The sequence below is a fragment of the Selaginella moellendorffii genome, unplaced genomic scaffold (assembly GCF_000143415.4).
Source record: "Selaginella moellendorffii unplaced genomic scaffold, v1.0 SELMOscaffold_12, whole genome shotgun sequence".
Lineage (NCBI taxonomy): Eukaryota > Viridiplantae > Streptophyta > Lycopodiopsida > Selaginellales > Selaginellaceae > Selaginella > Selaginella moellendorffii.
In genome coordinates this window covers 2191818-2213064 of record NW_003314273.1, presented here as the reverse complement: position 1 = coordinate 2213064, position 21247 = coordinate 2191818, and the positions used below count along the sequence as shown (strand labels likewise).

Here is a 21247-nt window from a genome sequence, read left to right as displayed (position 1 = left end):
TCGATATAAGAAACTTAACGTTTAGTCATGGTGGAAGATAAGAACTAGGAAGTGACACCACTCTTAAACGAATAATTGACTAACAAGATTCCATGAGTGAAAGGTAAAATCTTTTCAAAGTGGCGGACCGTCTTGAGAGCGCTCGTATTGGCGCCATGGGCGGCGTGTTCCCGATTTTAGGGCTAGCGTAGAGAATGTGATCCTCCTCTCCTCCTCTCCGGCGCATCGCGAACGCGATCTCTTCTTTTCTTGATAATCCGATCGATCTCGCCGCTATCGCGAGCTGTGGGTGTGGATCGGGATCGCGGCGTTGTGGATCATGAAGTTTGGGAAGAGATACACTGAGTATGTGGAGAAGGAAGGGCGGCGCCTTCTCGAGGGGTGCTCGTATGTGGAATTCAAGCGCCACAAGAAGCTTCTCAAGCGTTGCGGCCGCCAAGAACTCCTCAAGGCGCCATCGGCCGGGGATCCATCGTCTCTGGCGTGCAATTGCCCTGTTGCGTGTCCAGGTAAGGCTTCGCAATTGGATTTTCGATGCGATGTATGACATACATTTTCATCGCGATTGATTTTTTTTTTTTTTTTCTAACCAGTCTGCGATGGGAATTTTTTCCCCAATTTGCTCAAGGAGATCTCCGCCGTGGTGGGCTGTTTCAACTCTCGCGCACAGCAGCTCCTGGAATTCCACCTCTCTTCCAAGTTCCAGAGGATGCTACTGCGCATGAGGCACAACTTTGGTGGAGATCACGGCGCGATGATCTATCAGGGAAGAAACTTGGTGAACTATGCCTCGATGAACGCCATCGCCATTCGCAAGATTCTAAAGAAGTATGACAAGGTATTTCTTCGCTAGAAAGCCTTGCTTGCTTCTTTTTCCACTGTTTGGATGGTGCTTCACTTTCCAGGTGCATTGCTCGGTAGCTGGGCGAGCTTTTAGAACACGACTCCAAGCCATGCAAGTCGAGCTCCTCCAGTCTCCATGGCTGATCGAGCTAAGTGCTCTCTACATCAACCTCAAGGATAAAAAAGATGGTCAGAAGGGTGAAAATGGCGAGACTAGCAGTGGTGAGAACTTATCCTTTCCCGAGGGACTGTCACACTGCTCTTGTGAATTTGGCGATTCCAAGGCTACTCTCCAGTGCACTCTCGTCGACTCGCAGACGTTTGAAGTGGATCTTACGTGCTCCATCTGTCTGGTAAGACGATATCGGTTGATTCATGGCTTGAGCTTTGTTCTTCCTTTAGGAAACGCTGTTTGATCCAGTCGCTCTGGGCTGCGGGCATCTCTTTTGCAACACCTGTGCTTGTTCTGCGGCTTCCATTCCAACAATTCAAGGCGTCAAGTCTGCCACCAAGGAGTCCAAGTGTCCGCTTTGTCGACAGGTAAAAAGGAGCTCTATCAACACACAGTTAGAATGTGAACTTATTTTTTGCTTTTCTCTTTTGTCCTTGACTTTCCCCGTGCAGCCTGGCGTGTACCTGACCGCGGTTTTACTCACGGAGTTGAACTTGATGATCAGAAACAGGTTGGTTTTCAGCTTCTTTGGTTTCGTGCTAGTGTACAAGTTTTTTCTCGGTTTGTGTCACAGATGCAGGGATTACTGGGACGAGAGACTCAAGAAAGAGCGCGTGGAGCGCGTCCAGCAAGTTAAGGAGCACTGGGAGAATCAAATGAAAGTGGTGCTCGGAATGTAAAGTCGCCTTTGTCAATAACATTCAAGCTCGTGAGATTTGAAGGTACAAACTTTTTATTTTTGATCTTTCGTCCAGGTTTTTACTTTATAACACATATGAAGACCATGATCAGCAAAGTACCATGGTGTTTGATATGGTCGCAGCCAGTGTCTTGGACGAGTAGCCACCGTGATCGGCAAGCACAGCGCTATGGTTGCGTCGTGCGAACTACAGCTTCGCGAGAAAATCTTTCTCCTGTATCTTATAAGATAGAGCCGGAATGGTGGCAGAACCAAGGCTCTTGCTCTTCCTGTTCACGAAGTGGCTGGAACGAGCTCCCAGTTTCGTGTTTTGCTATGGATTTTGGTAATGTAGGCCACGTAGTCCTTGGCCCTGCACAAGATAAATGTAGAGAACGAATGCTTGTTCCAACAAAACTTACTTGGATCCATAAGAGCTCCGGCAAGCTGCTTCCATGGTTGCTTTGGCAGCTTCCAAGTTTTTCTAGGAATCCAAAAGAGAAGTTAGTCCCGGCGTTTCTAAATCGATGGATGGCTGGCTACCTGAGCGTCATAGTAGAGTGCTGCGTACAGTGCCATGTAGAAATACTCCTGGCCATCGTCAACACCCAAATCTGAGAGCATCTGCCTTGAAACGTCACAAGAACCTCGTTAGAACATCTCTCGGTTTGAGAGTTTTCTCTCTTTCACCTGTTGTGGATCTCCTCCGTTTTTGTAGAGCTCATAAATCTTGTTCATGAAAGGCCTGTCATCGTCGCCAATCTGCATTGTTGTTGTATCAAAAACTCACAAAAGAGTTGGAGAATTCTAATCTCGATCGAACTTACGGGTGGTAGTCTCTTGCGAGCCTCCTCCAATCCATCGATGTGAGCATCGCAGAGAAAGCACCACACAAGCTACAAGAAAAACGCAAGCAAGGATGATCAACAACCTCACGTCTCGAACGAACAAATCCACAAAACCTCTTCCGTATCATCTGGTCGAGCTTTGATGTTCTCGCGAAATTGAGAGGCCGCCTCCTCAAACCTGTGCCAGAAAGTTGGAATCCAAAACGTGAAAATTCGTGTGCCTACTTGTTGAGATAGAACAGCGTGAGGCCTCTTTGCCAAAGATCTATATAGCCAGAAACAAGCAAATGAGATAAAACTATCATCATACTTCTCGACTTACAAGGCAAGTCATCGGGGAGAACTTCCAAACACTTATCGAAGAACTCGAGCGAGCCATTCAAATCCCCCTGGCACACGAAGAAATCCAAGAGAACTTCTCGAAATTCGAAGCTACATTTCGAGAATTTCCATACCTCCACAAAGAGCTCCATCCCCCGCCTCTTGTACTCGGCGGCATACCTGGTGTAGTAGCCAATCTTGTCTCCCAGGGCAAATCCCGTCGATAGAATCACCGCGACCGCGGCGGCGCTGGCCGCAGCCGCGAGCTTCACCCACACAGGCCTGTGTTCTTCCTCGACAACCGCGAGAATCACCGCTGCGTGGCCGGGATCAAAGGATCGCCTCTGGAATTGCGAACCCCGCAATCTCACGCCCGGCACCACTGCCCGGCACGCGCCAGGAGCTAGCGGCGGGGACGACGCTGGAAGAATTCGCGCTGCCAGGGGCAAATTCGCCCAGCACGAAAATGCCGCCATAGCCCCAAGCTCCAAAAATTCTATGGAGGGAACCAATGGCTCCCGGACCGTCCGATCCTCTCTTCTTTCGTCCATCCCACCGTCGATTTGGCTATAGTTGGAAATATCTCTCTCTCTCTCTCTCTCGCTTTCCATCCAAAGAGAAGCTACAACAAAAGCTACAAAGAATTTTAGAGCGAGGGGATTACAGTGTTAAGCAGTGAGGAGAATCAGCAGCTCCGCCGAGGAGCCGAAAAGGAAAAAAAAGTGTGACAAAGGAAAGATTAGAAGACGATCAATCGATCGATCGATGCAAGTTTCCTCTGCCATTGCTGCCTCAAGCTTGCCTGGAACGATTTTTTTTGTGGTGTTGGTGGTGGTGTTGGACGATCTCTTCCTTCTTTTTTTTCGATCTCGTTTGTGACCTCTCTCGGCCTCGCTCCTACGGGTTTGCGGAAGAACTGCGAGCTTGGAGCCGCATTCTCTCCAGTTCCAGCTAAAACAAAACACGATCGAATCGATCAAAAACCACTTTTGGAAGATCGAAGTTTTCGGAGCTTACCACTTTTTTCACTCGATCGTTTGCCGCCGTGGCACCGCCAGTAACGTTCTCTGGGAGGTATGGCTCGTTCACTCTAACGTCCCCCATCACCAAAATTGTGGCTTTGTCCCACCGCACTGGAAGCCTGGGATCAAGAACAATAAGTTCTCACGCAAAGTTCTATAGCCGTAGCGAAAGAAGAGAACGCTTACGTTTTGGACAAAGCATCGAAGATGTCTTGAGCTTCCTGTGTCACTCCAACGCCGATTCGCTCCGCCTCGGCCATAGCCTGCCTGCCAAGAGCGCAAACAATGAGAACTGGAGAACAAAGAGACGATCACAATTTTCCACTTCAAAGCAGCGTCTTCACGAGCCTTGAGGCTGGCAATGTCGATGAAACGCGGCCTGGAATCGAAAGAGTCCTCCAGTTGCTTGATCACCGTCATCTCCTTGATGAAAGTCGCCTTGAGGAAGCGAAGGTTGCCACGAACACCAACGTCCCCGCTCTCCTGTTCATACCAGTCAAGGAAGCGCAAGCTCAAGAACACGAACACGCGAGATTAGGGCTCTTGCGGATTTTCCAGCAAGAAGCGCGAGATCGAGCGCAGCAAAAGGATATGAATCACGACCATGTTGAGAGCCTTGTCGAAGGCGAGGACATGGCCCTGGAGATCGTCGCCGAGGCTGGTCCGAATGCGGAGAAGATTTCCCTCCGCAATTTCGGTGCCCGCAGCGGGATCCATGACACGGCGCCGGAGATTTCGAGCTCACAGACCGTGAATCGCTACGCCATTTCGTGCTCCTATCCGCGAATCGCACGACCGGAAGTCGCCATAGCCTAATCCCCTCTCTACTGAAACCTCCAAATCATAAGAACCCTAACCAGTTTAGCCATAACCACGCTCAGATTATCCAAAAACTCTTGTCATTTAATCAAATTAAACGAAAGCTAATGGAAGGAAAGAAAAGAGAACCACCATGTACAGAATAACAAATACCACCCCCCCACTGGCAAGCTTGCCTTGATTCGTGTTGTTTTCTTAGGCCCCTTTCAAAAGTGGTCACTGTGTGCCATCTCCGAGGAACTTTTTTTTTTCTTCTTCTTGTTTTTCGTGTTCTTCAGCGTCCAGCGTTGGTTTTGGCTTTGTCCAAGACGCAATCGTAATCGACCTCGGTTGGATCTGTGGCCTGCAGCTCCAGATGAACTCCATCCAATTCTCGGCGGAACCTGTCCTTGGAGCTCGCGTAGATCATCTTGGATTTCACTCGAGAGGTGTCCGGAGACCTGGAAGAACCACGGGAGGAAAAGATCTATAGAGATCCAAACGAAGAAAAGAAGAAAAGATGGAGCTTGGGCTTGCAACTTACCAGGAGATGAAGAAGATCTTGCTCTTGGGGCAATTGTCGTCGGTGACGAAATCAAAATCGTAGACGGCATATCTGCAATCGTTCTCGGGGAGAGAGGCGGTGAAAGCCTCGTAGCTCTCATCGGGTCCTCCCAGTTTCTCCACCACTACTTGCTGGGCTTTCTCGTCGATCTTGAATACCACATAGCGGTGGGTCTTCTTTCGCTTGAGCTCCATGAACTTGAGCTTACAGTCGTCATGGACAGCGATACCGGACGCCGCATTAGCCTGCAAGAATCTTCGCTAAGCACGCACTAGAGGAAAAAAACCTAATTTTGGATCGAGAGGAGCTAGAATCGGAGCCTACCATCACGGAAGACGATTGCTAGAGCAGCTGATCCCCCGAAATCCAGCACGGCACCACATGATTTCAATCAGATCCATCAGAAGCTGGAAGAAAGAGCGCAGCGATCAATCGATCGATACCTTATTCTCGCAGATCGAGGAAGAGGAGCTTCAGATCTCCAGCCGCCGCGGTGGCGCTACCCTAGATCACAAAAGCTTCGCGCCCCAAACACAAACCCTCACACCCACCACACACGGAAGAGAGAAAGAAGCAAAAGCGAGAGGACAAGGCGGCTGGGCCCATTCGTACGTGGCCACTAGCCACGTACGGAAGCGGTGGACCGGACATGGATCGATTCCTGCCACTGCCATTTTTAGGTCTTCGATTTTGTGTTTAGGGTTTGTGGCGATGGCGCTCGCAGCCTGAGAGGGAGCGGCAATGGCGGGATCTCCTCACGACAGCGTTGCCACAGCGCCGGCGGTGGTTGGAGGAATCCGGGCTCCAAATCCTCCTGTTGCGTCGCCCAGCCCTGGAAATGTCCGTGCTTTGCCAAGCTATCCAATGCCAGGGTATTTGCCGCCGCCGGCCGGGCAAGGTCAGTGCTTTGCTCTCCTCGTTGCTAGATAGATCGATGCATTTTTCTTGCACTGGCATAGAATGTGTGTGTCCGTGCTTGGTAATCGATTGATCACGGGATTCTTTCTCCTACAGCTCTCCATGGACAAACCGCCCGATCTCTATGGCGTGAATTGTCGTCTTTGGTATGCTTTTAGAAAATTTTATTTTCCTAGTTCTAGTTGAACTCCGCATTCTAGTGTCTCTTCTCTCAATCTTCTTCATGCCATATCTAAGGAAGGAACAATTGGCATACAAAAAGTTTGTTTTTTTATACTTTCTAACGCTCGGCTTGGTCAGTCCCTGGTCCGAGGTACTCGGCTCCTCCATTCGCTCCGGCTCCTCGGCCAGCGATGTTCCCCCGTCCCCCTCCAATTGCTGCCGGGAGCCCGGCGAGACCACCGGTTGGAGGTATGCGACCTTTGCCAGTTTTGAAGCCTCCTGGCATGCCCGACATGTCCGCAAAGCCCATCTTCGGAGCTGGTCCATATGAGAAACCATTTACAACGGTCTACGTCGGGAAAATTGCTCCTACGATAGAGGATGCGTTCTTACGGAATGTTCTCCAGGTAAGAGTGGTTTGTTTATCTTCGTTTTCATGCTTGCGTTGAGACTTATAACCTGTATGCAGCTATGTGGACCTATTAAAAGCTGGAAACGGGCTCAGGATCCAACAGCAAGCGCTCCCAAAGGATTTGGATTCTGCGAATTTGAAAACGCGGAAGGAGTTCTTCGTGCACTGCGGCTTTTGAACAAGAATAGCTTGGATGGGCAAGAGCTAGTGGTAATTCTTGACTGAAGTTTTTTCTATCTCCATGCGTATTAACTGCTTCCATCATGCAGCTTAATGTTAATAAGGATACTCGTGAGTATCTCGAGAGATATGTAGCAGCTAAAGAGAATGACAAGCTCCTAGAGGAGGCGGCACAGGAAGAAGACAGCGAAACCGCTCCTGGTGTAGAAGTTCAGCCTTCTAAAAAACCTGTCAAGAGTGCCGACGGCAATCCGAAGGCTTTTGGCATTGTGAACGAGGCAGATAAAAAGGGCGATGAGGATGCACTGATTAGATTGAAACACTTGCTTGAAGATCGGTAACGTAGCAAAGCATTGCTTACGGTTTTTACGACTGGTTTTTGTGCTTAATAGTGCGAGGTCTAGACCTTTGTTCCGACCCCATGCAGACGGACGCCCTCCTTCGACTCGAGACGCGTCTGCCAAATCCAAAGATGCAGATGTCAAAGGTAAGCAATCTATATGGTTGCAAATGATCTTAATCTGTTTGATTGTTTTTTCTCTAGATGATTTGAGTGGCAAAAATGACGACGAGAACAGCAGTGACAGGGTGGAAAGAATGGAAACTAGCTCTTCCGAGAGGGGAAGAAAGGATAAAGACCACCGGGAGCGCGAGAATGACAGAGACGTTGAGAGGTTTGAAAGGGACCGGGAAAGGGAGAGGTTTAGACGTGACAGGGACCGCAACGCTAAGCATCGGGACATTGATCGTGCATATGAAGAGCACGAGCGCGAGTGGGAAGCTCGCGAAAGAGAACGAGACAGGCAGCGGTTGCATGACAAAGAGCGCGAGAAGGAAAGGGAACGTGAAAGAAAGAAGGAGGTGAAGGAGCAGGAGGACGATAGTGATGATGAAGGGAAGAAGCGGCGTTACAGGCCAGAGGAAAGACGAAGGAGGAGGATGAGAGAAAAGGAAGAGGATATCGCTGATGCTATAAGAGAGCAAGAGGAACTTCTCGAGGCAAAGAGGCGTAAGGTGGAGCTTGAGATGCAGGACGCACTACGTGCTGCGAAAGAGGCTGCTGAAGCAAGCAAGGAAGATGTCACAATGGAGATTGACAGTGAAAGTACGTTCTTGTTCAACAGTTTTATCGTTGCGTTCTAATGGTTTTCTTTCCTGTCAGATGAGGATGGCCCAGCTAATGATGACTACGAAGCTACTGCTGGAGAGTCCGCCAAAAGCGACCAAGAGATGAAAAACATACCGAAGAAGTTGGGATTTGGTATCTCGGGGACTGGAAAACGTGCGACACTTCCTTCACTTTTCCACCAAGAGGACGAAGAAGAGATGCCCAAGGATCGGATGCTACGTCCTCTTGTTCCTATCGATTATTCTGCTGAGGAGATGCAAGCAGTAAAAACAAAGAGATCGCCATCTGCGGAGGATGACAGAAAAGATCGGAGGCACAGGGATAAAAGCAGAAAGGATAGAGACCGGGACCGGGACAGGGACGAGAACTCGAAAATAATGGATGCCAAGCAGTTGATAGATAGCATTCCAAAGACAAAGGAGGAGCTTTTCAATTACAGAGTTGACTGGGCGATTTATGATAAGGTACGTGGATTTGTATCTCATCTTGGCGCGCTAACATCGTGGCGTTTTCCTCGTCCCTTTTTTGCAGCATAAACTCCACGAGAAGATGAGACCGTGGATTTCAAAGAAGATAACCGAGTATCTGGGGGAGGAGGAAGTGTCCTTCGTCGACTTCATTGTGAACAACACCTGCAAACATGTAAGTGCTGAATCGATGCTGGAGAAGCTCTCTGTCTTGGATGATGAGGCGGAAATGTTTGTGCTCAAGATGTGGCGGATGCTTATCTTCGAGATTAGACGCATTGAGACAGGGCTGGCTAAACCAAACTCCTGAGTTCCCAGGTGAATTGCCATAAACGTTTTAGCTTGTATCTAGTGCTGCTTCTGACGAGTTTATGCTGTAACATTTTGGTTTTCTTAAAGTGAAGAGAGCTTCTCTCTGTGTTTTTCGGAGCTCTTGTCATTCTTGGTACGTTCGCAAGTAAGTGCTGTGAGGACTTCGTGTTAGAAAGGTGGAGTTTTCCTCTTGTTTTTTTCGCTTCTACGCTCCGCCTCCTAACTGCGTACCTTGTGGAACTGCGCAGGTGTGTTTATAAAAAGAAAAAAACCACCTCCATTTTCTCTCTTCCTTCCTGGCATCCAGAAAAACAAAGATTAAACTCTCAAAATCCCAAAAAGAATCTCTCCTTTCGCTTTGGCAACACTGCACATTCGGTTGTCACGGTACTGTTCCCATCAAACCTGATATTTGAGCTTCACATTGTTTTGTCACTCTTGGCAGGGAGCACGGAAAGCTGGCCATGGTGGTCCGTGTGCTTCGCTCCTTCCACAAAGAGCTCTAATTGGGATACAACTGGTGACAAGATCATGTGCACAGGCAAGATTGGTCATTCAAGTCACCGCTTTTGGTATAAATGCCTGGTTGTTTTGGACAAGGAGCGAGGACCAACCGAAATCAGTTAGATCCACTAAACTATGGTTCCCTCGCAATTCAATGCAAAGGAGAGGAGAAGGCAGGCATGGAGGAGCAGCACAGCGAAGAGGACAAGTCCTTTTGGCGGAAAAAAGCTTCTCTTTTTTTTTCCCGCTGATCGGACTCCGTAGGAGAGGACCACACTGAAGTGTCGAGACAAGAGGAGGCGTTCTCGCTTTTTGGAGCTGGCAGGACAGGCTCTAGCAGGGATGGGCTACAGGTTACAGGGGAAAGACGCGAGAGCTAGTTTTGGAAGGTCCTTGCGACGCTCTCGCTCCCCCTTTTTTTTAAGTTGCGTGCGGATCTCGCGCTGGTGAAAGTGAGGGGCGGGGGAGATCAGAGCAGCATGGTCAGAATCATGTGATCCAGCAGCACGAGCAGCAGCCAGCAGTGGTGTAGAGTGTGAAGGAAGACGAGGAAATGATGGGGCCGCGGACGGACCATCTCCATCACTCGTAAAGGAGGTGGTGGCGGAGAGTTTTTTTTGCTTTTCCTCCGACGCGGATTGCGGGCGCCGAGACTGGGACGAGAAACTGTTTCGCCAAGACCGAAAAGAGTGAGCTTTTTGTCGAAGATTGACAAAGCAGAGAAGACACAGCAGCAGCCGCAACAGTGGCAGTGGTTACAGTATCAGGCCATTGAGATTTGAGCTCCAGAGTCAACCCCCCTCGTAATTCTCGCGTTGCGAAAGTTCGACGTCGACGACAACACCAAGTTTATGCTCTCACTCGTTCGTCAGCGGCAGCGCGGTCTACCTTTTTTCTCTGCCTCTTTTATTTTTAAGACAACGACGACCGCGACTGACTTGACCGATGCAAAGGATTTTGAGGCGGAGAAGAGGACCACAGAAGATCAACCCGTATCTTTCGGAAGTGCCGGTGATGGCATCGCAACTTAGTCCACGCTGGTGGTTTGTCCCGACACACATCAAGCCCACATCCTACACGAAGTCGTCGTTTATGCTCCGGGATGGGAATTACGCCGCCCAGACGACTTTGGTGGTGGTCATATCATATCTGGGGACGAAGTGGAAGAAGAAGAAGAAGAAGAAGAAGCAGCGACGAAGAAGAAGGGATTAAAAAAAGGAGTCAGGGGATGGAGAGAGATCTGTTCAGAAGAAGATTTATGAAGTCCACGCGACAGACAGCTAGTAACACAGAGACGATGAATCAGCGATGACGACGGGGCAAAGGCTGAGAGTTCCACTCAAAGTTCACGGCATTAAATGGAGCCAATTCCCGGCGGACATGCATGCTTGGAAAGACGATGGTAAAGGCTGGTGTGGATGACGAGCACACAGTGGAACCCACTCTCTCGGCCCCAAAAGGCGTGGTACAATTTCTTCTAACGTCACACAGGCCGCGTGGTTGCTCCTGCGTGGCTTTTCCAAACAAGGTACGTTGACAAAGAGGAAAGGATTGAAAAACTTGTGACCACTCTTGTTTTTGCTTCCAGCTCGCGAGAATTTCCATCGAGGTGGTGGTACTGTGTTGTGGCTGAGATCCCAGGAGCATTCGCTGTCGAGAGAGCTGCGCAAAAGTCAATGGACAAGATCGCGAAAAGTTGATCCAGCGGGGGCACACTCACTCCAGAATCGATTGGAGAAGGAAAATATTTTCTTTGTGTGGTCGTTTTGTCTTGGTGCTCATACCGCCTTGATGGTTCCGTCCTCGAGCACGCAGGTATAATCAATCCTTGGTCTACTTTGTCTCACTTTGTTTTGGTGTTCTCGACTTTAGAAAGCTCTGGAGAGTGACGGAAGACCAAAAACCATCAAGGATAAGTCGGCGTCCATGCACACGTAGATTCGCTTGAAGAGGTAATGTGTTCACACACACAAATCCTTCCTTCTCCATGGCTAACGCAAGCCTTTTGTTCTCTTGTTCTTGCCTGAGGTCCCAGGATACTTGGAATAAGTCGCCTTGAATAAATCAAGTGTGCATAAACTAAGCATGGAAGAAATTCCTGGAACCCTGGAAGTTGGAACAAGGACCTGGTAAGTAAACTAGCATTCAAAGTTAAGACTACTTCTCTTTACTCACGAGAAGATCGAACAGGATTTACACTTTATATTTATATGGTTGGATGATGGATTCGCGAATCGTAGTAAGACTAGATCTCTGAGAGAGCAAAGATGGATTTTGCTTTGCTCGCCAGCAGCCAGCTTTGTTTAGTCGTCCGCTCTGTAACTTTGGTGTTGTGTTGTAGCCAAAAGGAGCAAGGCCGGAGGAGAGAAGCGACCCGGAGGGCATTAAATGGACGCGCAGGCCAAATGAATGAGAATTTTGGGATGGATCGAGGAAGCGGAGCTGGCGGGTGAGACGAAAAACTAAACGAGACGAGCGAGATCGATGATGGAAGAAGCAAACCCGACTGGAAACGATTTCTTCCCAGTCCAAACAAGAACAAGTTAGCGTTTTGCCGTGCGCTGTCCATCAATCCTCCAAAGTGTGTAAATGAAAGTGTAGCGCTTGCTAAGTTGACGGAAGAACCCACCCATCCTTTGATCAGTTGTACGGAATGGAGAGATCACGAGAACCAAGAGAGAGAAGAAAAAGAAAAGAAAGAAAAACCATGGTTGGTGTGATGGATCACGATGATCCGACCAGCTTCAAGACGTTGCTCCAGTAATCTTTGCTGTGCGATGGGCCGGCATCGGGCCACTCGAGTACGGCCAGAGTCTCCTGCTTGTGGTCTTGGAGCTCGCAATCCGTGAGAGGATCAAACACCTCGCCCAATCCACTGGCAGGGCTCACCACCGAGGACAAACCCGGGAGAATTCCTCCCATCCCAGCCAGGATCTCGTCGCTGCCCTCCACCTCGCGCTTGGGCGCGTGATTCCAGCAGAAGAAGCCGCTGCTATCCACGGATTGATCCGGGGCGAACAGAGTAGTGGTGGAGCTGGGCGGGCTCGCGGATCCCTCCGGAGACCACAGCGTCGAGGTCGGGGACGCGTGATTGTGGTGGAATTGCTGGAGCTGCAACTGGAATTGGAGCTGCGAGGCCAGATCCGAGCTCTGGAGCTGTGAGGATGGCGAGGAATTCCCGTGATCTAGCGCTGGCATCGTCCACAAATGCTGGTGGAGCTCGTGCTCGTCGCTCTGGCCTTGCGATTGCTGCTGCTGCTGGGCGAGGCGGATGTAATCGCGGGCGAGGCGCGCCTCGGCCTCCTGGCGCGCGATCTCCCACTGTGCCATGTGTGACGAGGAATTCGCCGAGGAGGTGGAGGAGGAGGAGGTGGGGTTGGAGGAGAAGAGGAAGCTCGCGGGCTTGGAGAAGAGGGTGGCGTGGTGATGATCCAAGAGGTAGTGCTCCATGATCCCCATTCCAATGCGCGCCGCGGCTGCCGCCTTGTGCGTGACCGGATCGATGCCCATCTGGAGCAATCGCTTCTTGAGGTGGGTGTTCCAGTAGTTCTTGATCTCGTTGTCTGTTCTTCCTGGGAGATGCCCGGCAATCGCAGACCACCTAGAGATCAATCACAGCCATGAGACACCAATTCGCGATGTTCTTGGAGGGGAATTTGCGAAGAACACGAAGAACACATGAGAGGGACGCGCAAGGAACAAACAAAGAGAAAGAAATCTCACACACGACCACGACCACCAAAAAAAAATTCCTTTTTTCCACACCTGTTGCCGAGAATCGCGTGGAGCCGGATGATCATCTCCTCCTCCTCGACCGAGAATCGCCCGCGCTTGATGTCCGGGCGGAGGTAATTCGTCCATCGCAACCGGCAGCTCTTCCCACATCGCAGGAGCCCTGGAGGAATTCACGATTTCTGTGAGAAAACGATGCGAGGGAGAAGAAGCTCCACTCCAAATTGCTCACCAGCATTCTTGGGCAATGCTCGCCAGCTCCCATGCCCGTGCCTCTGGATGTAAGCCACGAGCTTTTGATCCTCCTCGGGCGTCCACGGCCCCTTCTTGAGCCCCGCTTTGTCACAGCAGGGAGCTCGCCCCATCTCCCTTATACTACTCTCTGGATCGCTCGGCAGCAACTCTCACGCTAGATTTCCTCGCCGCCGATCACAGCTCCTCCGCCACACCGAATCGAATTCCTCGCAATGTGAGCTCCCACCGGACGCCAAAACCATCGAGATCCCCAAGAAAATCGACGCCTTTCTTCCAATTTCCAAAGGGAGGAAAGAGAGATTTCTTTAAACGCGAGGCGCACCAGCGGAAATTTCGAGCGAGCGAATCTCAAGCTGCCATACCATAGCACACAAAGTTTTTTCTTCTTCCTCTTCCTTCTTCTTTCTCTTCTTCGTTTGCGCCTCTCTCTCTTGACCGCCGTGGAAGAAGTTCCTCCAAAAAATTATATACCTGGCGCGCCCCAGCGCACACGAAGTTTCTGGTCTTAACCACGCTTAGTTAATACCGCTGTTAAAGTTAAACCAGCCCGGTTAATCCATTTCCACTAATCTGGCGTTTTACCGTTTAATTTGGCGGAATCCCGTCATTCCGCTGTCTTAGCTGTGTAGCGTGAGCCAAAAAAAAGGGGTAGAGATTGTCGTATGTGTATAAATTGGCAGTGGCCCATAATAGCGTAGACTTTACTGCATCACGGCCGTCAACTCGCTGGCCACGTGTGCGACTGGGAGAGTTTAGGGCTTTCTTGTTACAAATGTAATGATCCCAGGGCATATTCGTATGAATGAAGATACGATAAGATTAGAGCATCATATATGAGTTGACTAAAGGATAAAATTTGGCGCGTGGAGACGCCGTACTCCACCGGCGTTGACGATTCATCTTGCGTTCAACTTTTGAGCAATGGGACCTGGTACGGAACGATGCCACAATGGGAACGTAAAGGGTAAAATGAAGCCGCCGACACTGTATGCATCCGAAAGCGTATGTACGTATACACGACAGAGCGTGGCTTTTTGGGAGCTCCAAGTCAACGGGCGGTGTCCTTAACACCAAGGACACTAGCCTTCATTAAATACAGCCCGTCTCTGCCAGAGAACGCGGAGAGAAGAGTGCACACGAGGGCCGACACGTTGGCGAGTCCGTGAAGTTGACCGGCTCCCTCTAATTTCAATAATTTTGATTTTATACTAAAATTAAGCTAAAATGTAAACCTCAATAAGTATGAGTTTCTAAAAGTTTCCTAAAACTAATATGTTAGTCTTATACATTTTCTAAACGCATGTATACTTTATAGGGATATAAATATCACTTTTAGGCTTAGAAGTTTTATATATGATGATGTTATAAGATATATTTAGGAAATGTTTCTAGGTATAATAAAGTATATTACTAAGCAGTCTGAAATCTCTTAAATATTAAATATGTGAATTAATATAAGCTTGGACTATAATTAGGATCTTTTGGATTTGCCAAAAGAATAAAACAATGTAGTGTATATGGTTAAATGATCTATATCCATTATAACATCTTAGAACTTAACACAACTATTTTTAGATATATTTAAATTATTTTTTCTTAGCTAAAAAATATTTATATATTTTTCAGCTTTTAAATTTTCTTTCCTATCTAAATTAATTGCAATAAAATAAAAATTTAAGCAAATTCTTTATACAATATTTAATTAGAATACTTAAAATACTCTTTTCTAAGTCAAATATATTTGATTTTCACTTAGTACATTTATAAGCATAAGCTATAAAAATACAAATACACATTAAAGTTGTTTATTTCTATTGTGAAAAAGGGTTTTATCTATTTAATCTCGATTGCATTAAAACGTAAGCTCCACATAACTTTTAAAATAATTTAACAAATATATATACTTTAATAGTCAAAGTTTTCTATACTCTAACTTACCTCCTTTTAAAGATATTATTGTTACTTTTTGCAATATAAGTGATGAGTATTATGCTTTATCATGCATGCATACATGATAGCAATACTTAACTGTCATGAAATACAATAAAAAGAGCTAAAATATCATTAATATTTGAAATTTTATATGCAAAAAATAAAATTTACTACTTTCTTGATCATTATTGAAAACCTAAATTTTAAAGTTTAAAAATATCTTTTTACAATTATTATAGTACTTATGTCCATACAAATATTAGTCAATGTATATTTTTATAAATTTTTAAGTGGATTTAAAATCATATAACTAAAATCAAATTGTGTACCTCTGAATACTTGTTGTTTAGATATAATTTTTCCATAAATTATACTTGAAAGGTTATTCTCTATAATGTTTTCAAACTAGTGTCCATCTGTTTATAAAGTAAGAGATAATAATATATTATGATTAAATTTGTACTAATTTATGATTGTGTGTTCTTCTTTAATTTTGGCATTTATATTAGATTTGTGATTATTATGCATGAATTTTGATTCAGTAATGATACTTTGATAAGCATACTTTGATAAGCAATACAAGGCTTTCAACATTTACTATAATAAAGTTAATGCTAGCAAATAATGTGCACATTTTCACTTCGTGCCATCTTTGTAATTCTTTCTTTCTAAAATAGAAATTTTATTAAAATATCAACATATTGCATTTCTAAAAATTTAAGAAAATTAATGGAATTATATACTTAAAACTTTTTTAAATAAATATATTACCATTAAACTAACTGTTACTCTAACTTAAGTTGTAGAACCTTGGGCAGATAAAGAAACTAACTTGCATTTCCTCCCTTTTAATACATGTGAATACAGTTAAGGATACAAAACTAAGTAAAACAAATTACAAACCATTAAGTACAATTTTCTTATTTCCAATAACTATGTGCAATTCATGTACAAGCATCATCACAAATAGAAAAAAAAAAGAACAAACCATTCAATGTGATTTCTAAGTATATAAGAATATTTATATCTTGTGTATGTTTTTATCTCTTCCTATCAACAACTAGGGAATTTAATGATATATTGAAAGTTAGTCATTTTAAAGTTAAACTTCGACAACCACTTATATGACTAGACATGCCCTTTTTTTTCTATTCTTGATTGACAGACTGCAGCTGGCTATATTGTGTTGATGAAAGGATTACAGGGTAGCCTGCCACATGCAGGAGGACACATCAGTGCCAATTCTCTCCTCTTTTATCCATTTGTCTAGGAAGATTTGCGTGCATGTAATGATCCATCTATATGTGGTCCCAATATCATATTTATGCTCCAGGTTGCAAAGTGAACAATGGCTATAAAGTTTTGAAGATGTTACACTTGACACTCCTAGAAAAGGTTTTGGAGCACATACTGTGGTCCTCAATGCATGCACGCAAATCTTGATGGATAAAAGAGGCGAAAGGAGAGAATTTGAACTGATGACCTGTGTTTGAGTTGGAAATTTCTCAATTGTGTAGTAGAGGATATGTGCACTTCGAGGCTGTAGCTGAGATTCGTTTAGGATGACGGCGCTTGCACAGCGCCAAGAGCGAAGGCTGGGACAATCACTTCATACATGCAACATCTTCCTTCCATAGAAGAACATCTCCATTGAATTCATATGGACATCCACATATGATGGTTTCCGCGGAAGACTGGCATCCTGATGCGGGTAAACATTGTTCCTGAAAATGCTATGTATAAATTTTCCTGCTCAGGTGTCCGCGTTGGTCTATACACGAAAAGGAGACGACATATCCGCACTTTATAGTATGTTTCTTGACCACGCCATACTTTTAACTTCGTGATATCTGAAGGGAACTGCATTGACAGAATCTCCCATCACCTTGTTAAGAAGAACATGTAAAACACCTATTTTCTTTTCTTTTTATTCTTTCAGTGCTTTAACTAATTTGTTTCATCTTACAAGCTTTCTGTATAACTCCTGAATACTTCAATGACCAACTCTACGATGTCACGGCCAGTTTATTCTTAACAAGGACTTACTGTTGTACTGCAAGGCGGATACTTGAAACTGACATGTTTCACGACATTCAAACACTGAAAGTGTCCGTGGATTAAGTCCCTTGACTGCCAGCTGCAGCATCTGTAGTCACACGTTTGTGGAAGATCAAATTTTTCTCATGTGTTTTAGTCCACATGAGCTGCATGGAGGACACTAACTCGAAGTCAAACTGGTGCCCGGTTTGCATGGTAGGCATGGATCCAGATTGCAACAATGGGAAATTTCCTCAAGATCGTAAAGGGAAAGGCCACGAACGAAGCACGGGAACCAATGTGGAAACAGGGAGTCTCCAGAGTGAGTGATTTCTTTTCTCTCGACTGACTGTGATGGTCTCTTGCTGCACAGTTAGAATTGCTGAAAAGTCTCCAGAAGGGAGAAGCTCTGCACGAGCTACAGCTCTCGCCTCCGATCAAGTACAAGCACAGGCCTTCCAGGCCGCAATCTGGCTATATCAACTCCAACATCAGCGGCAACTCCAGCAGAAGACCCCTACACAAAAATCGCGCGCGCTCAAAGCGAACAACAAGCTCGTCATCCTCTACACCTTTCTGGTGAGGTACGTTTGTTTTCCTAGTAGCTTCTAACTAGGGGAGGACTTCGGAGTGTTGCCTCATCCTCCTCATCCTTTCGGCGCTGGTGATGATCCCTACTTTGATCCATTCCATTCAACAGTTGTTATGTTTTGTCTGGGCATGAAAGGTGACGCTTTAGAAGAGCCACTAGATTTGTGTGCAAACTCGAGGTGGAGCGATTTAGTGGCGTTCTACATCCCCACAGGCTCGGTAAGCATTCCACTCCCATTCTCTTGCTGCTACAATCAATTCCTCTCTTACAAGTGATTCCTCTTGTCCCTCTGTTGCGCGCGATTCCTCTCGTTCTTGCCCTCGTCATCTCCCTCTGTTCAATCCATGCCGCTGCCGTGACCAAGCCCTCACTAGATTGATACTTAGTTCTCTCATGCGATGCTACTGAATCCTGTCGATTGCTCCCTTATCCACGAATTGGAGCAATTTCAAGCCCTGCCTGAGCACTTCTCCAGGGTGAATCTTCCTCAACCAGGAGCCAACGTGATTTTAATGGACGTGGTGTTGAATGCTAAGTAGTATTCAACAAGCTGCAGAGCAGTCAGCATGCTACGTCTTGAGCCAGACTTGAAAGTGCTTTTTAAGAAGCAGATATCTGGGAGAGGTCCCCCGCATTCGTCGTACGTGGCTCTCGTGATTACTTTGCAGACGATTCCAGTTACTCATACTTTCTTGGGAAGTATCGAGCTTCTCAAGGCCGTGTAAGTCTTGAGAGCCCGGCGCCGGGTCTCTGGAGCTGGAAGTGATCGCTGCAAGGCGAGCCGAGGATGAGGGCAGGGAGAGGCGCGCGCTAGCAATGCCCTCCTCTTCAGTGACGATGCGAGGAAGCACTACATCGATGGGATTCGGGGTCCGGAAGAACAGCAATGAGATTGATGCCAAAAGTTTGGCAGCTTGGCATTTGCGGCAGGAGGTCGAGGGGCTTCTCCTGCCGCTGCAAGGCGCCGTGGATGGAACTGCGGCGTGGGAGCAACTCACTGCCGTGGCAAAATTTCGGGAAAGGAGGATCAATATAGACCATTTAACCATATACACTATATTTTATATTGTTTTGGCAAATTCAAAAGATCCTTTTATAGTCAAATCTTATATTAATTTATCCATTATAGCTACTTAACATAACTATTTTTGGATATGTTTATATTATTTTTTCTTAGCTAAAACAAATTTATATTTTTTTCAGCTTTTTAATTGTCTTTTTTATCTAAATTATTTGCAATAAATAAAAATTTTAAGTAAATTTTTTATATATTATTAAATTAAAATATTTAAAATACTTAAAATACTCTTTTCTAAGTAAAAATGTTTGATTTTTACTTAATACATTTACAAGTATAAGCTATAAAAATACAAAATATACATTAAAGTTATTTATTTTTATTATGGAAAATAATTTCTCTCTTTAATCTCAATTGAAAGGGAAACTTCAAGTTTTAAAGCTTTAAATGCAAAACTAAAACTTTATTTGCGATTTGTGAAACATTCCTTCTTCTTGCCAAATAAATAGCATGTACTTATGGAAGATTACACTGGGTAAGGCAAAACCTAAGCTTAACTTTTAAAATTATTTAAAAAATATATAAACTTAAATATTAATTTTGTCAAAGTTTTTTATACTCTAATTTTTACCTATTTTTAAAAATACTATAGTTAGTTTTTACCATATAACTGATGAGTATCATACTTTATCATGTGTGTATACATGATGACAATACTTAAATATCATAAAATACAATAAAAAGAGCTAAAATACCATTAATTTTTGAAAAATTTCATGAAAATTATAATCTTTACTAATTTTTTTATCATCACTGAAAACCTAAATTTCAAAGTTTAATAAAGAATCAAATTGTTTTTTAAGTTTTACCTTTCTTTATATGTCCATATAAATATTAAATAATGTATAGTTTCAAAACATTTCAAACGGATCTAAAATTTTATAACTAAAATCAAGTTGTGTGCTTCTAAATACTCATTAATTTTTATTTAATTTTTCCATAAATTATATTTAAACTTAGTCTTTATAAAATTTTTAAGCTTATGTCCATCTCTTTATAAAGTAAAAGATAATAATATATTATAATAAAATTTGTACTAATTTAGATTGTGTGTTTTACTTTAATGTTGGCATTTATACTGAATTTGTGATTATTATGCAAGCATTTTGATTCACCAACAATACAAGGCTTTTAATACTTTTAACATTTACTATAATAAAGTTAATTCTATCAAATAATATATATATTTCCACTTTGTGGCATCTTTGCAATTATGTACATCTTTCATTCTAAAATAGAATTTTTATTAACATATTTTATTTTTAAAAATTTAAGAAAAGTAATCAAAACTCTTTTAAATAAATATATTACATTAATGCTCAATGAAATCTAGGGCTTCATAACTAACTTAAATTGCAAAACCTTTGGCAAATAAAAAAGTTGTTATAGAAACTAACTTGCATTTATTCCCTTTCAAATTATTAATTTTCAACATATTATTAAATTCCCTAGTTGTTGATAGTAAGAGATAAAACATACACAAAATATATATATATTCTTATATACTTAGAAATCACATTAAATGATTTGTTCTTTTTTTTTATATTTATCATGGTGCTTGTACATAGTTATTGGAAATACAAAAATTGTACTTAATGGTATGTAATTTGTTTTTGTATCCTTAATTGTATTCAAATGGGAATGCTTTAATAAAGTTAAACTTTGACAACCACTTATAAATTTCTGATTAGACATGTTCTTTTTTATTCTATTCTTGATAGAACATGCAGGAAGACACATCAGTGCAAATTCTTCCTCTTTTATCCATTTGTCTAGGAAGGTTTGCGTGCATGTAATGATCCATCTATATGTGGCCCCAATATCAGATTTATGCTCCAGGTTGCAAAGTGAACAATGGCTATAAAGTTTTGAAGATGTTACACTTGACACTCCTACAAAAGGTTTGGAGCACACACTGTGGTCCTCCACTGCATTCACTTGGATAAAAGAGGCGAAAGGAGAGAATTTGAACTCATGACCTGTGTTTGAGTTGGAAATTTCTCAATTGTGTTAGAGGATATGCGCACTTCGAGGCTGTACAAGCTGAGATTCGTTTAGGATGACGGCGCTTGCACAGCGCCAAGAACCAAGGCTGGGACAATCACTTCATACATGCAACATCTTCCTTCCACAGAAGAACATCTCCATTGAATTTATATGGACATCTTCCGCGGAAGACTGGCATCCTAGCATTGTTCCTGAAAATGCTTTGTAGAAATTTTCCTGCTCAGGTGTCCGCGTTGGTCTATACACGAAAAGGAGACGACATATCCGCACTTTATAGTATGT

The 21247-nt window shown here is 44.5% G+C and overlaps 6 protein-coding genes across 16 annotated transcripts; 2 read left to right on the top strand and 4 right to left on the bottom strand.

The window, feature by feature from the left end:
* Window positions 1–99: 99 nt before the first annotated feature.
* LOC9659749 (probable E3 ubiquitin-protein ligase BAH1-like 1) lies at window positions 100–1740 on the top strand. The gene is made up of 6 exons (XM_002969537.2): window positions 100–509; window positions 594–838; window positions 906–1196; window positions 1246–1383; window positions 1468–1526; window positions 1590–1740. Exons 1-6 carry the CDS (start codon window positions 320–322, stop codon window positions 1693–1695), a joined length of 1029 nt encoding a protein of 342 aa, XP_002969583.1. The 5' UTR covers window positions 100–319; the 3' UTR covers window positions 1696–1740.
* On the bottom strand, window positions 1728–3483 carry LOC9659748. Of its 2 annotated transcripts, XM_024674524.1 has the most exons (9): window positions 2998–3483; window positions 2865–2931; window positions 2768–2807; window positions 2657–2720; window positions 2522–2590; window positions 2385–2456; window positions 2238–2318; window positions 2117–2178; window positions 1728–2067 (listed from the first exon to the last, which is right to left on the bottom strand). In XM_024674524.1, exons 1-9 carry the CDS (start codon window positions 3472–3474, stop codon window positions 1989–1991), a joined length of 1011 nt encoding a protein of 336 aa, XP_024530292.1. In that variant the 5' UTR covers window positions 3475–3483; the 3' UTR covers window positions 1728–1988. The 2 variants fall into 2 exon arrangements, with proteins under 2 accessions (XP_024530292.1, XP_024530293.1); XM_024674525.1 differs by lacking the exons at window positions 1728–2067; window positions 2117–2178 and having other exon boundaries at window positions 2238–2322.
* A 3-nt stretch (window positions 3484–3486) lies between these two features.
* On the bottom strand, window positions 3487–4720 carry LOC9659747. Its single transcript, XM_024674527.1, has 5 exons — window positions 4479–4720; window positions 4211–4370; window positions 4072–4152; window positions 3881–4004; window positions 3487–3814 (listed from the first exon to the last, which is right to left on the bottom strand). Exons 1-5 carry the CDS (start codon window positions 4600–4602, stop codon window positions 3761–3763), a joined length of 543 nt encoding a protein of 180 aa, XP_024530295.1. The 5' UTR covers window positions 4603–4720; the 3' UTR covers window positions 3487–3760.
* Window positions 4721–4767: 47 nt separating this feature from the next.
* On the bottom strand, window positions 4768–5816 carry LOC9660636 (actin-depolymerizing factor 1). 2 transcript variants are annotated; one of them, XM_024674528.1, is made up of 4 exons: window positions 5692–5816; window positions 5573–5615; window positions 5228–5493; window positions 4768–5144 (listed from the first exon to the last, which is right to left on the bottom strand). In XM_024674528.1, the coding sequence occupies exons 2-4, from the start codon at window positions 5573–5575 to the stop codon at window positions 4979–4981; spliced, it is 435 nt and encodes a 144-aa protein (XP_024530296.1). In that variant the 5' UTR covers window positions 5576–5615; window positions 5692–5816; the 3' UTR covers window positions 4768–4978. The 2 variants fall into 2 exon arrangements, with proteins under 2 accessions (XP_024530296.1, XP_002969368.1); XM_002969322.2 differs by having other exon boundaries at window positions 5573–5599.
* Window positions 5817–5938: 122 nt separating this feature from the next.
* Window positions 5939–11887, top strand: LOC9660635 (RNA-binding protein 25). Of its 9 annotated transcripts, XM_024674522.1 has the most exons (16): window positions 5939–6146; window positions 6467–6735; window positions 6798–6950; window positions 7010–7257; window positions 7313–7407; window positions 7465–8025; window positions 8083–8513; window positions 8581–8691; window positions 8761–8834; window positions 8916–8973; window positions 9077–9215; window positions 9274–10860; window positions 10921–11147; window positions 11205–11284; window positions 11368–11461; window positions 11523–11887. In XM_024674522.1, the coding sequence occupies exons 1-9, from the start codon at window positions 5990–5992 to the stop codon at window positions 8824–8826; spliced, it is 2091 nt and encodes a 696-aa protein (XP_024530290.1). In that variant the 5' UTR covers window positions 5939–5989; the 3' UTR covers window positions 8827–8834; window positions 8916–8973; window positions 9077–9215; window positions 9274–10860; window positions 10921–11147; window positions 11205–11284; window positions 11368–11461; window positions 11523–11887. The 9 variants fall into 9 exon arrangements, with proteins under 9 accessions (XP_024530290.1, XP_024530287.1, XP_024530289.1 ...); XM_024674519.1 differs by having other exon boundaries at window positions 8581–8834; XM_024674521.1 differs by having other exon boundaries at window positions 8916–9215; window positions 11523–11628.
* A 137-nt stretch (window positions 11888–12024) lies between these two features.
* On the bottom strand, window positions 12025–13735 carry LOC112346190. The gene is made up of 3 exons (XM_024674526.1): window positions 13297–13735; window positions 13098–13227; window positions 12025–12933 (listed from the first exon to the last, which is right to left on the bottom strand). The coding sequence occupies exons 2-3, from the start codon at window positions 13215–13217 to the stop codon at window positions 12325–12327; spliced, it is 729 nt and encodes a 242-aa protein (XP_024530294.1). The 5' UTR covers window positions 13218–13227; window positions 13297–13735; the 3' UTR covers window positions 12025–12324.
* Window positions 13736–21247: the final 7512 nt, after the last annotated feature.

Bases quoted from the DNA above. Each gene is read 5' to 3' on its own strand.
- LOC9659747 (XM_024674527.1), bottom strand. From the start codon at position 4,602: ATGGATCCCGCTGCGGGCACCGAAATTGCGGAGGGAAATCTTCTCCGC. The intron at 4,371-4,478 runs ATATCCTTTTGC...ACTGGTATGAAC, and splicing joins TCTCAACATGGTCGTGATTC to AGGAGAGCGGGGACGTTGGT. The intron at 3,815-3,880 runs GTAAGCTCCGAA...GTTTTGTTTTAG, and splicing joins ACGATCGAGTGAAAAAAGTG to CTGGAACTGGAGAGAATGCG.
- LOC9659749 (XM_002969537.2), top strand. From the start codon at position 320: ATGAAGTTTGGGAAGAGATACACTGAGTATGTGGAGAAGGAAGGGCGG. The intron at 510-593 runs GTAAGGCTTCGC...TTTTCTAACCAG, and splicing joins TTGCCCTGTTGCGTGTCCAG to TCTGCGATGGGAATTTTTTC. The intron at 1,197-1,245 runs GTAAGACGATAT...TTCTTCCTTTAG, and splicing joins TTACGTGCTCCATCTGTCTG to GAAACGCTGTTTGATCCAGT.
- LOC112346190 (XM_024674526.1), bottom strand. From the start codon at position 13,217: ATGTGGGAAGAGCTGCCGGTTGCGATGGACGAATTACCTCCGCCCGGA. The intron at 12,934-13,097 runs GTGTGGAAAAAA...ATTGATCTCTAG, and splicing joins CACGCGATTCTCGGCAACAG to GTGGTCTGCGATTGCCGGGC.
- LOC9660635 (XM_024674519.1), top strand. From the start codon at position 5,990: ATGGCGGGATCTCCTCACGACAGCGTTGCCACAGCGCCGGCGGTGGTT. The intron at 7,258-7,312 runs GTAACGTAGCAA...TGTGCTTAATAG, and splicing joins AAACACTTGCTTGAAGATCG to TGCGAGGTCTAGACCTTTGT. The intron at 8,514-8,580 runs GTACGTGGATTT...CCTTTTTTGCAG, and splicing joins ACTGGGCGATTTATGATAAG to CATAAACTCCACGAGAAGAT.
- LOC9659748 (XM_024674524.1), bottom strand. From the start codon at position 3,474: ATGGAAAGCGAGAGAGAGAGAGAGAGAGATATTTCCAACTATAGCCAA. The intron at 2,721-2,767 runs GTAGGCACACGA...TTTCTGGCACAG, and splicing joins ACGCTGTTCTATCTCAACAA to GTTTGAGGAGGCGGCCTCTC. The intron at 2,457-2,521 runs GTAAGTTCGATC...ACAACAATGCAG, and splicing joins CTCGCAAGAGACTACCACCC to ATTGGCGACGATGACAGGCC.
- LOC9660636 (XM_024674528.1), bottom strand. The intron at 5,145-5,227 runs GTAAGTTGCAAG...TGGTTCTTCCAG, and splicing joins AAGATCTTCTTCATCTCCTG to GTCTCCGGACACCTCTCGAG.